Here is a 13,565-nt window from a genome sequence, read left to right on the forward strand (position 1 = left end):
TGTTTAGATGATGGATGGCTTCTTAATAGAATGCTAAATACATGGAAAATAATTACAATGTATAATTGGTATTTTTGGTTTTACTTTAATTACAACAAAAGTCTTGGATTTGAATTGTAATATGACAAATAGCTTCATTCTTCATTCTTTTGCTTTCTTTCATTAAACACATCCAATGATTTATTTATTTTTTAATAAATGCATTTTCTGACACTTCTTTTATCAAGCGTTGAATGATTTATTCATCAGGGAAAATAGATGATAGAATAAAACTCCTGAAACCACCAATTCCAGTGTTTTTTCTCTTTAAACTTGCAAATCCTTTCTGCTGTGGTACAGTTAAAAAATAAATAAGGACCCTTTTTTGTAAAACAGTTTTAAAGAATTAATTGTTGGCAGCAAAAAACAATTAGACCAATTTTATTTGCCTCTCAGATGTTTCAGAATGCCCGGCCTTCTGGTCTTTCAATAAAAACCTTTGAAGTCCTGCTATAGCCATCAGCTGATCTACATTATTCTAGGGAACCAAAAAGAGGACATGAAACCAGAACAGATGCTAATTTTTCATATTTAGGAAAAAATATGTCCATAATTTCACAGCTGCCAACTTGGCTAATTCATTCGTCTTTATAGAAGAGAGATTGTCATAAAAAGCCACCACAGCTGCTGCAGCACAATTGCAGGCTATATCTCACATAGAGACTTTAGACTCTGTCATACAGCAGTGGATCGTTCCTCTGTGCCAGATGGGGAGCCAGTTTGGACTTGAAACGCTTCGTTCAGGAGTGTAATAAATAAAAAATAATAACAGGAGTAGCTGACACGATTACAAGCCTTCTGGGAGATTTATTCAAGCATTCAGGAAATGAAGACGTTTCTTGATTTGTTGACTGTGTTGCTTCACATGAGTACTGAAAGAAGAGCTTTAACTCTGGATTCTGAAACAAAAAACGAATATTTTATGATTAAATATTCATGTGGCAAATGAAGATGGATAATAAATCTGAAGGTAGTTTTTAATGGCTTGTCTGTCATATTTTAAAAACAAGTCACCAAAATGTAGTAAAAATTTAGAGTGAAACACAGAGTCATGATGGAATGGTTGCTTAGATATTGATTTAAATTATTTGTCGGTCATTCTTACTGTGTAATGCATTAACAGTAATATTATTATTGTATATAATACAATTGCCCAGATTAAGGTGTGCTATTTTTAATAATAGTGTGTTATTCTCTGGTGTCTTATTAAAAGAAATTCAAATGTAAGAAGAAAATTGTGGAAAAATGTAGCAGTTTTTACACATTAACTTTTATGACCTCAGGGTACTTTGCTATCATAAACCACCTCATGCCTAGTACCAAATTTTCTGTTAAATATAAAGTTCAATTTCTACAGCATGTAACTGTGCCATGGTTGTCTTACACAGTTCTCTTTTTCTCAGAAGATTTTCCTCTGTTTATCTGGACTTGTTGTTGAAGCCCTTCAGGGGCCTTCACAAAGCCCTAACCCCAGACAGTTTCAGGAAGAGTGAGAGTACCGACAACAGTGAGGCAGGCATTATCACCTGCACCAGTTTCTGCCCTCACCTAATCCTTTCCTGGCAGGGGAAGGAGCAGTTTCCTGCAGCCAGGTGCTCAAATCCTGTGAAAAACCTTTTGTTTATACGAATGCCTGGCAGAGAGAATTAAATATTGCTGAACTTGTTTCAGTTGCAGCAAGATATATATAAATAAATGTTTTGTCTTTATGTCATGATGATATCAAAAGTTGCTTTAGTTTGGAGTTGTGCTGTGTATATGAAGAAAAAGCTGTTGAATATTAGACTGCCTACTTGTTCTTCCTGTTTTGTTTTTTTTTTAAATCAAAACAAGACCACCAACATCATAATTTTATAGAAACATACATTTATATAAATCTTTTGCTATACTTGAAAAAAGTTACCTTTCTCCTGATTTTGTGGAGTCATTAAAGAATCTCTTCTTTACAAAGAAAAAAGTCCATAAACTGCAATTTACAGTTGGAGATTAAATAATATTTTTAAAAAATCCACATAAACCATTTGAAGTCTTCAATAGACAGAAAGAGTTTTGATATTTGAACAATATGATGGCAGATATTGGCTAAGGTATGTTTGAAACAAATAGCTGGAATTCCTTTAACTTTTTAATTAGCATTCCCTCTGTAAATTCTTGTCGTTAATGCAAGTACAACGACTTATAGCTGCTTGAAGTTAGTCTATTTTAAAATGTGATGTTTCCCTTGTTTCATATGGGAATAACACGTTAGCATAGCCAAGCTTTGTTTAGCTGTCAAGTATTCGCTGCTCTGCAAACCTAGCTGCTCAGGGCTGTAATGTTCCAAAGCAACAATATCAAAAGCTTCTCAAAACTCCTTTTTAAGTGCACTTATCATGCAATCCAGGAGGTAAAGCCCTGCAGATTTATATGTGACAAGCCTTCTGCAGCTGATATCAGTACAGTCAATCAGGTGCCTTTTTATTCCTGAAGCCAACCACCGGCTTCAAACACATCCCGTGGCTCTGTCCATCCCGCAGAGTGCGCTCCTGTGGAGAAATGTCACCTCTTTCCACATCATTCCATCTACCATACTTCCATCTTCTGGTTGCATTTACTCACCCTCTCTCTCCACTTTTATTTTAAACTTTCTCCACATCTATCACTTTCTTTATCTCTGTCTCCTTGCTCTTTATGTCTGTATTGATTTTGTGGCAGCGTGCACTCCATGCTTCTTGCCCTTTTTGATAGAGGGAGTGAAATGGAGTCTCAGTCTGCCAAATGAAATCAAAGTCTTTTTTTTTTCTTCTCCTCCCTCCCTCTGTTCCTTCGCTCCATTGCAACAAGCGCGAACTCCATCAGCTTTGAACTTGCGTGTGTGAAATGAGCTCTCTTTGCTCTGATTGTCATCCCATCTCTGTGCCCTTTCTCTTGTTCTTTGCTCCCCATCGCTCTTTTTTTTCTCTCACCTTCCAGCTTTAATTCAGTTTGATGTTATTTCTTTGTGTTACTGTCAAAAATAACTCTATTCCAGCAGCATTTTACTTTGACTAATGTCTTATTTTCTCCTCATGCACAAAAAAAGAAAAAAAAATATTTAGAAATTAGTATTCTTGCTTTTATATCATTATATTTCACTGTAGAAATCTGACACTGGCACATAAGTCTAACAGTGGACTTTAAAAATAATAATTTTTACAATATGACAGGTTAAAAGCAAGAAACGGTTGCTAAAAGGAAGCCGGTCTCATCCGTTTCTTCTCATCTGGGTCATGTTCACATTGACAACATCCTACAAGCCATTTTGTTCTTTGTGTACTACTTTCTCCTCCTTGGAGATCTCATGGTGTTTTCAGACATACTAGGAGACTCCCTGACTACATAACTGAGCAGATAAATCAACAGCCTTATCCTCCTTAAGGGAGATCTGGATGTTTTTTTTGCCTTCATGTAGCAGGAAATATTGGAAGAAATCTGTTCTTTTATAGTGCAGTGACCAAGAATTTTGTATTATTTTTTTTGTACCAGTCTCAAAATAAACTATAACAATGTTCTGCAACAGAAAACATTCACTAAATTTGGAAGAAATATACACATATTTAGTTTTTTTCCTTACATAGTAATCTGATATGGATAACATTGGGAAATTCCAGCAACAGAAGTTTATTTTTCCATTATAAATAAGCAGCTTATTGATAGCAGCTGGGGGTTTTTTGTGGATGCAAAAGCTGTGGTGTGAAGATTTTTTAAATATATTTTGAGGTATGAGCAAAAAGTGTTTAGAATATTTAATCATTCAACATTTATATAAAAAAAACATGATAAAACAGATCACTGATGCATAGAAATAAGATGTCTTGCTGTGTTCTGTAGTGTCCTGCTGGTCATTAGGGTTGTGTTTATAATATGTTTTTGATTGAATTCGCTGCCTTTCCTCTGAGGGGGAATCTATGCTTTCAAATTTATTTTTTTTTAGACAGCTGCAGTTTTTGATCTGCAGAGATATTTATTTGAATTCTGTGTAAACATACTCCAGTATCAGGTTCTGATGATAACCTTTGACAAAAAATAAATAAATAAAATAAAAACAGTTTTAGGGTATGGTGGTATTAAAGAACATCTATTATGCTTCAAAGTCAGAAAACCTAAAACTTTAAAAGTATAAAATCCAAGTAAGTCACGACCAACCTTTCCATTGTTTTTGAAAGCAGAGAAGTAGTTATGAAACTCTTTCTGGGAAACAACCATTAAAACAGGAAGACTCGACTATACTATATAATGATGATGGCGTTCCATCTTTATATAACTGGAAATCTCGCACAATAATGGAAATCTAATAACTGGAAATCTCGCACACAAAACAGATTGTTGTCTTGAAAAAAAAAAACTTAATCCTGTTAAACAGTTCAATAAATATTTGATCACTTATTGGCAACACAGACTGTGGAGAGAGTACTTTTGCTCCAAAGGTATTTTTTGCAGAAAATGTGGCTGAGATTGTTGTGACTGAGGACAAATTTCTATAAATATAAAATTGAGCAGAGAGTAAACAGCCAGATTGCAGTGTGCATTTCTGTAAGCATAAAGTTTATCAACATTGTGCAGCTCTTGTTGAAATCAAATGAATATCCATCCATTCATTGCACTGCATTCATCTTAAATTGGGTTGTGAATGTAACAGGTCTCAGTGGAAACCCAGTGAGCTTTTTTCTTACAGACACTGTCCAGCCCATACTGGAGCAACCCCAAAGGATGCACTTGTCAGAAGCCAAATAAAATCCTAACGTGACTACCTGTAGTCTCTTCAGAGTAGTGAGGTGAAGACTTCAGCAACTCTTGAAATACTGGGGAACCAACTTTCAATGCGTTTCACTGTACGGGCTACATCTGGGTCATTCCTCCTCGCAGTGGGATAGACTTTCAAAACCTCCAAAGATGGGTTTACACTATGGCAATATTATCTTTAAGACAAAATCTTTTGTTGTAGGAAAAAATATGTATAATTGTCTGTTGTTGCTTAGTGTGACAGATGCAGTGACCACATCTAAAGCACTTTCCCAACCAAGGATGACCCACAAATATCAAGCAGTGTCAGAAATGTCCTGGAAATACTGTGCTGTGACAGCTGCTTTGACTGATGTCACTGATTCCCAGCCACAAGTGCTGCTTCTTTCATCCTTTTCTTTTTTTCCCCTTATCCAACTCCAATAAAAGGCGTATCAACACCTGTAACATCTGTCCATGGACTAGACCATTGTCTGTAGCATCTTGTTTCTTGTGCTTCTTCAGTAACTCAGTCATGCAGTCTGGCATGATCAGTTGAACAGTGCAAAAGGAGTTACTGTCATTGAGCTTGCATGGTGTGACTAGTTCAGATCCTGTTTGAGTTTGACATTTGTGTAGTTTGTGCAGGGCTTTAAGGATGATGTCTGATCAGGTGTCAGAAACATCTAAGAATTTGACGCAGCAGAGCAGCAGTTCTACTTCAAGCCTTCTATCTGTCTCCTCCTCCTTCTTACTGTCACTCATGAATGACACACGATGATACTTCACATCTTCAGATGGGTAGAGACTTTCCGCTGGCCTGTAGGGATCTATCGACCCTTTTCCAATTTGGAAACAAGATGTCAGATTTGGAGAAGCTGACTTTGTTTTTACACTGAGCTGCAAAAGTCTCCAGTACGAGCCGAAGGAATGAGGAATGGGATGAAACCCTCATTTGAACACTGGCTTTGATTCTTTTAAAACTGTGGCATGGTTTCAAAATGGAAACTGGCAAATGTCAAGTCTTGTGTTTTATTGTAACATTTTTGCCATCACATTAACTCCCATAGCCAAAATAGCTAAAAGGTATTATCTCTCCAAGCTACATATCCTATATTGATTGGTCCTAGTAAAAGGAAACCATACTATTTATTGTACCTGTCATTAGATTTTATTTGACAACTGATCAGCTCATATACAAATCATAGTGATGTCTGTGATTTTGATTTTATTAGTTGAACACTTTTTGGAGTGAGCTCATTTTTTAAGGTTTTTTAGCTTGTCTGATTCAGCACATTGAGGTCTTTAGTATTTAACAGCGAAGCACAGTTTTTTTTCCTTCAGTATTTGTAATGAATGTTGATATTCAGTATTATAGCGACAGAGCTAAGTGTTCTAAGATTGTTAAAATATAAATCTAAAAGTCATTACCTAGTGCTGCCAGCGTAACCTACAGAACTGTCCACTAAAGCACAAAGCATTAATCATCCTTTGCACAATGATCATTTGGCCTGTAACGTTGCAAGAGAATATATATTTTTAATAAAACCTGCTCTCTTTCGCTCCTCTGTCTCAGGGCGATGGCTTGCAGCTGGAGTATGAGATGAAGCTGACCAACGGCCAGTCTTTCTGGACGCAGCATTTTTCTGCAGATGAGTTCGGTGAGAATGATTAGACAGAACGAAAGGGATTATGGAATGGATCGCCAATGGCACAAGCTAACACCACTTAGCACGGCCAATAAAGCACATTGCTCTGAACAAATTGCAATAATGAAGGGACGGCTGAATGAGTTAATGATGATGGATGAACTGAGAGGGAGAGATGAAGAGAATAGGATGCCCATGTATCTTCTAAATGAATTATTCCTACATCCCCAGTGCCTTTGTCCACTCACACTCTGTCTATTTTCTCCCAAACTTATACTTGATTTCTTCTTTTTCTTTCCTGTTCGCTCTACATTTTTATGTTTACATTTTGTGAATCTTTCCTTAACTCTTTTACTTACTTCTCTCTTGCTCATGTGTTTGCTTTTAAATTATTTTACTCCAATCATAAACTTCTTCATATTTCTGCTAACTCATCCAACTTTTGTTCTCAGGAATTTTGGAGACAGACATCACGTTTCTGGTCATCTTCACGTTAGTGTTCCTCCTCTCCTGCTACTTTGCATGTAAGTACTACCTTTTCTACTTAGTATAATCACTCTCTCCCCTTTAGGGCAACTTACTTTGACTCCTGAAGCTCTCTGTAATCATTAAATGGACTTTGCCTTGGCTCTATTTGAAAAAAAAACTGCATGTTTTCTTGATGGAAAAGAAGTAGATTCCTGTGTTCCTTCTGAAAAGTAAAGGTCAAGCAAAGCAGATTCTTCTCTAAGGATTCAGCATTTATCATGATGGAGCTCATGTCTTAGAGAAGCAAGAGTGACAATAGGCTGGGAATAGAGGTTATTTTTTTGCATAAAGATGAGCAGTTAAGTATTGAAGCCGACAGCCTTAAGCTTACTGAAATATGTTTTCTTTGAAAATTTAAGATGAAAAACCTTGAAGTGACTGAGAACTTGAGTAAAAAGAGACTTGTAGCTTAATAAAACAGACACAGTCCCAGTCTATTTTCATTTCAAGTGTTCCCATGTGGTCATATTATCTTACTTTGTCTAATTTAGTGTGATCACCTAACTAAATTAGACCTAAATTACACTTATAATTTGTAGAGTCCTGTGTCTTTTCTGTTGAGAAACTAACCAGAAACATCACTTTTTGTCTGCTTTAATATATTATTTAAAAATGAACACTGAATTAGTTTGACTTGTTTTAATGAGAGTTTCAGTGACAAGAAAACTAGCAAATATCACAGAAAAGTCAGCAAACAGATGAATGTATGTTTTTTTTTATTGAACTTATTGCTCTATATGTTTCTTTACATTTTAATTTATTATTCTGAAATCTAGAAAAAATATAAGTCAAACCACAAAGTAATGGGTCTTTGTCAATATGCCAAACTGTAGTCCTATTTTCCATCTGCTTCTACCTAAGACATTTGATGTTAAATGAATATACACAATATTTGTCGCTAGAGTAGGCATACAGCAAAGACAAATAATTAACGTAAAACAAACACAACTGACAAATAGTCAGAGTTACTCTACTGAACATAATTGATGAATATATCTCAATGCCTATTTCACTTATTAAACTTAATTGTAAGGCTTCTGCCTACAGATCTTTTGCACATGTTCACTGCATCGAGAGGAATTTAGTAAATACCCACTGGACATACGACACCTGGCTAAAGAAGCTTAGCCCTTTAACCATGTGTAGATATTAGATATGTTGTACATATTAGATATTGGCAAAGCATATTTATTCTATGTGTATGAAGAGAATTATGATTTCTACTCACAATTGGCTAAATGACATATAGTGACTATTGAATTTTTTGTGGCATCATTATCTGCTGAAATTACATAGTACAAATCTGTGTGACCTCAATCAATATTTGGGGTCACTCTCCTCTACAATCCTCTGACTTTGCAGGTCAGAAGCCTTAAGGTTTGGAAAGTCCTGATCTAGAGAAGTTTACAAAGAAAAATGGTCCAAGATCACAATCCCTGTATGCTCCAGCCTTGGAAAATGTAGATGACCCAGTTCTATTCTGTTGCCAAAAAGAGGTTGTACAAAATATTATCAGAAGGGATGCTGCTAGATGTTGGAATGGTGGCTTTTCTGAAGTTGTCACTGTGAGATTATGGACCATGGCTCCTACATGGGTGTCAATAAATGTGCAGGGTTTTGCAAATGTATTAAAATAGCTCAAGAAATAGGTCTAAAGGTCATATGGTGAAAAAGTCAGTAGGAGCTTTTATTTTTAGGTGACATTCTACCTTAAAGCACTTGACAGATCGAGTCTAGGAGCATAGAGCAGCTATGAGCTGTTGTTTGCAATCCTCCCTCGCGTGATATACAGTATTTCCCCCCTGGCCACCGCATTGTTTTGGTAGTAAAATAGGCTGCTTAAATATGCATTAAGAATATTTCCTCTCAGATTAGGTAGCGGAAACCGAGATGAGATGTATCAGGGCTCATCTGGAGATGGGCATCACAAGATGGATGCATACTAATCATTGCTCTCCCTATTTATCTGGCCTGTTCCCTTGTTCGCCTGCGTTCTCCTGTTTTCTCCCTCTCTCCGCACCTCCCTCACTCTCCTTGGCCATCTGTTAGCATATCTCAATCCTTTTTATCTGTCGCCCTGACGCACACACATGTACCCGCACCTCTATCACCTTATTTCTGTTTTTCTTTTTCTCCCTCCAGACAATCTGAAGGGGAGACAGCTTCTTCACACAACCTACAAAATGTTTATGACGGCAGCAGGTGTGGAGGGTAAGAGCTTCTGTCCTAAACAGGCACACACCTACATCATCAAGACACACACACATGCACACTCCGGGGATAACAAAGAGCCTCATTCACTGTTGCAGTATCTCGTATCTTAATCCGCAATAGAAGAGCAGATATTATCACACTGATTAGTTCTGAATAGGAACTATTTCAAGCAGATGTGCAGGACTATATTGTTCAATGAAGCTTGTTACTGATGAACCCCAATGCTCTTTTCATGCTGTCCTCTCTACTTTCTTTCAACTCCCTATCACTCTCTTATCTCTCTCACTTTCTTGTCCCCAAAACCTTCCTCTTCTCTTCTGCCTCCCATGAATTCACCTCATCGTCTCCTCCTCCTCCCAACTCTCCCTACTTTTTTCTTTCTTCTGTTGCTCCATTTTTATTCCCTTCTCTCTGCTTTAATCCCACGTCTCCTTTGCCTTCCTCTCCCTTTCTTCACCACCTGCTAACCTATCCCTCCTGTCTCTTATATTCCTCATTTCTCTTTCCACTCTACATCTTTTTCCACTTGGCAGTGCTCAGCCTAATGTTCCATTGTGTCTACTGGGGCCTGTATGCCAGGGACGGAGTTGGCAACGGCAGCCTGAAGATACTCGGTGAGTTTCTCCCTCTGGATTGGTCACTGGCTGAATGACTGACAGAGTCCGGCTGGAAGATCACTCACTGTCGGAGCAGAGCGGTTGAGTGGACCATGATGTTTGAAGAGACCTTGTAGATGGTTGGATGAGTGTAGGCAGGACAATGTATGACTTAATGTGACTGTGTGTGTGTCTGCAATATGTGTATCATGACCTGATTTTATTGTTCCCCTCTGATGTCACAGATTCGAAAACTACAACCTAATTACCTCCTCTGTCTTCTCTCTCTCTCCACCTCTTTGTCTGTCTCAAGGGAAATTACTGTTCTCCGTCAGTTTCTTGGTGTTCCTTCTGATGCTCATACTGTTGGGTAAAGGTTTCACCGTCACCAGGTGGGAGAGAGGGAACATTGTCCTTTTTCTACACTTTTAGGTGTGAACACATTAGGGGTGTAACATCGCATCCAGCTCATGAAATGAGTCTGTAGATGATATTGACTTCAACGGAAAACAAGACCTTTGGCAATATTTTTGAGAAAACCGAAAATCTCAGTTTCTTAATTTTTTATAATTAGAAGAATATGAGTGTCCAAAATTTGGCCACAAGAACAAAAAGTGTCAGAGGCTTCTGTAGAGCTTGTATAATGAAGTGTTGTGGCAGGGACAGTAAGACCTCTTACACTGCAGACCTTGTCAACACAACATAAGAGCTTAATAACTACTTCAAAAATGATTGGACGAAAATTTGCCATCACACCTTTCCTATGATTTATGTCCCATTGATAAAATTAGAAAATCCTTGAATGATCCAAGTTTCCTCCCATTGTATGGAGCAAGGAGTAGCACTCTTCATTCTCCAGGTGTTGCTGCACAATGCTGGTCAGCTGGCTGAACGAAGGCTGCTAGACTTCTCCCTTACTTTGAAAAAAAAAATAGGCTAATTTGGCCGTTGTGAAATATTTCTGATGAACAAAAACCGTCATGGTGTAAAAACTTCAGCAGCTCAACTTTTGACTCCTGCTTATGCTGTTTCCTAAGAAAAATAGCAAGTTACAAACAGAACGTTCATTAAATAGCCAATGTTTTTGCTCAAGCCTGTTTTATATTAAAACAGACAAATACAAGTTGTTTTTGTTAATTTAGAAATATGGTGGCATTTTCCCCATAGCTGTTATGTCATTCTAGGCTACTACTAGTCACTAACGTATGTCCTGGATAGATGATAGTAGCTTATAGTTACTTTGCTAGATGAATACAGGTTGAACGCGGATATTGCTTCAAAACACAAGAGTTATTTTAATAAGAAAAATTGTAGTATTTTAATAATGGAAGATATCACTCTGCAAGCTGATGTTACACCACTAGTGTATGCATGTATTTAGCCTTTTCTTTAGCATGTCTGTTACATTTTGTGTCTCTTCCAGCTGAGTCATTGTCACAGCCACCAACCCTGTCTCACAACATGATAATGCCATGTGTCAGTCAAATTATGTGTTGTGAAGCTAAACTCATAGTGTGACTGCATAACAGTTTTGTCCTCCGGATATAAAATATTAGCACTGAAATGTTGGGCAGTTGAATTGTTTTCAAGTAATTTGAGTCAAATTATTTCCAGTGGTGGTTTGTTTTTTTCCCCCTTCTCCTCTGGCGAGGATTAGTGGACATTTTCTTGTGACTTACAGCTCGACTGCACAATAGATTATTTATGAGTGCCTTTTCTCACTGGAACATCAGCATTTATCCATCTTACACCTGACTGGAAAAGTGCCTTCCTGGCTCAGCTGTCACTGGTGCTGCCAGTTTTCTAAATTCATTTTTTTTTCAAATTCCAATTTTCAGACTGGAAAGGCATAGAGTGACAGCTCCTGTTCTCATTAGTTTGTGATGCAATGTTATGTTAGAAAAATGGGTAAATGTTTTGACCACTGTTGAAATTTCATGGATTTTTCTTGCTTTGCTATCTTTCACTGAGAAAATTCAGACAAACCATGAGCTTATTGAGTTTTACAGCTTTTTAGACTCCAGTATCATATCCACCCCAAAATTTAGAGATTGTGATCTCTGGACTTACTAAACTCTATATTTACTACAAATGTACATCAAGCTAAAAAAAATTTCCTTTTACCAAGACCTGAACAGAATAACATAATATTACACAACTTGCAGAGTTTCTGCATTGTTTTAAAATGTCACACAAGTCTTGATTTTAATAATCTAAATATGTGACTGTAAATGACCTGTAAATTGTCTGCATTTGTATACCAGAAGACTTGACTAATACATGAAATACAGCATTTTTACTGAAAATTCAGTATTATCAGTAATTCAGCAACAGGATTCTACTCCAGGAACTGGCTTGTTGCTATTTGTCGCAATATGTTCCTGATACAGTATCCACTAGCTGCTCCTTTGTCATGTAAAATAAGCATAAAGGAAGTTGAAGAAGCTTGGTTGAAACATAAAGATTTCAGTAGTTTCCTAAACCTATTTTCAATGACCATTATGAATCTTCCTGTACAGCCTGTCTTTTGAGATGCTGAAGTTGGATGACCGTGGTATTAAAAGCAATGGACTAAACTGCCAGAGCCAAGTAGACAAAGATATATTTATTTACTTAATAACTAATATTTAACTTTCTTAAATGTTTAAGTTGGGTATTATGTTAATAATGTACATAATGTAGGTCGGGGTTAGGTTTTAAGCCGGTCTTAAATCCAGCTTCCTAAAAACTTGAAGAAATCCTGTTTTTAACTAAAGTGTTCGATGGTCTGAAAAAGGCTGTTTTGAATTTAATGCTTAAAACTAGCCTTTGCTGTTTATTTCAAACATATAAACATGAATTCCACTTTTTGCTCTATTTATGAGATACCTTCAACTCATAAACAGAGATCGACTGTGTTCAGTTTCTATTTATGCATTAAGCTAGCTGCTACAGCATCACCAATCAGATGCATAATGCGTGTGTCCACCTGCATCTGTCCCTTTTATCTGTGCATCTCTTAGTGCATCTGAGTGTGTTTGATTTTTATCTTCCTTCAAATGTGTGTCTGACCTCTGACCTGCCTGGTTTGTTCCTATGTGCCAGGGCGAGGATCAGCCACAGTGGCTCTGTTAAGCTGAGCATCTACATGACAGTCTACACAATCACCTATGTTATCCTCTTCATCTATGAAGCAGAGGTACAGTATACACATTACACTCTCTACACACACATGCAGTTCTATAGTTAACAGCAAGGCCATAAGTTTATTCTTGCTCAGATAAATCAACGATTAAACTTTAGTTGCTCTGTTCATCGCTGCTGGTCTGAACTTGTAGCATCTTTAACTGTGGGAATAGAATACTATCTTCAAAAACACAGCCACAAAGATTCATAACAACTTGAAATAAAAATTTAACACATTAATAATTGAACATGTTCCTGCATAACTGGGGCGATTGTTTCTGGTTTCTGTTCCAATGTGGCAAAAACAAGGAAGCCACAGGAGTGAATCAGAAATGCTAATCTCCAAAAACATAAGAATTTCAAAGCTGCAAGGGAAGCACCAGAGAACAGCCCCAGATAGCATGGTTTCTACGGTTCCGAGGTTTCACAGACACAATTTAATTAAATTCACTTCATTAATTTAACTCCAAATGAAAGCAAAGGTCATGTCAGGCTGTTTTATAGAGTAGAATAAACAGGTTAATTAACGTTAGGTTAAATATAATCTCATTCCTTACACAATGCTTAAAGCAAGTGTCTCTAATCTAAAGGTGTTCAGAAAAACTGATTTCAGTCGATGACTTGCTTAAAAAAA

The 13,565-nt window shown here is 37.0% G+C and overlaps 1 protein-coding gene across 1 annotated transcript in view; it reads left to right on the forward strand.

Moving 5' to 3' along the window:
• The window catches only part of tmem145 (transmembrane protein 145), a 56,365-nt gene that overhangs the window by 32,483 nt on the left and 10,317 nt on the right, over positions 1-13,565 (forward strand). Inside the window, exons 6-11 of the mRNA XM_005808572.2 lie at positions 6,356-6,440; positions 6,881-6,952; positions 9,099-9,167; positions 9,704-9,784; positions 10,080-10,158; positions 12,851-12,944. Of these exons, the coding sequence (XP_005808629.1) occupies positions 6,356-6,440; positions 6,881-6,952; positions 9,099-9,167; positions 9,704-9,784; positions 10,080-10,158; positions 12,851-12,944 (480 nt within the window). The remainder of the gene's footprint in view (positions 1-6,355; positions 6,441-6,880; positions 6,953-9,098; positions 9,168-9,703; positions 9,785-10,079; positions 10,159-12,850; positions 12,945-13,565) is intronic.

Source organism: Xiphophorus maculatus, chromosome 3 (assembly GCF_002775205.1).
Source record: "Xiphophorus maculatus strain JP 163 A chromosome 3, X_maculatus-5.0-male, whole genome shotgun sequence".
NCBI classification, from domain to species: domain Eukaryota; kingdom Metazoa; phylum Chordata; class Actinopteri; order Cyprinodontiformes; family Poeciliidae; genus Xiphophorus; species Xiphophorus maculatus.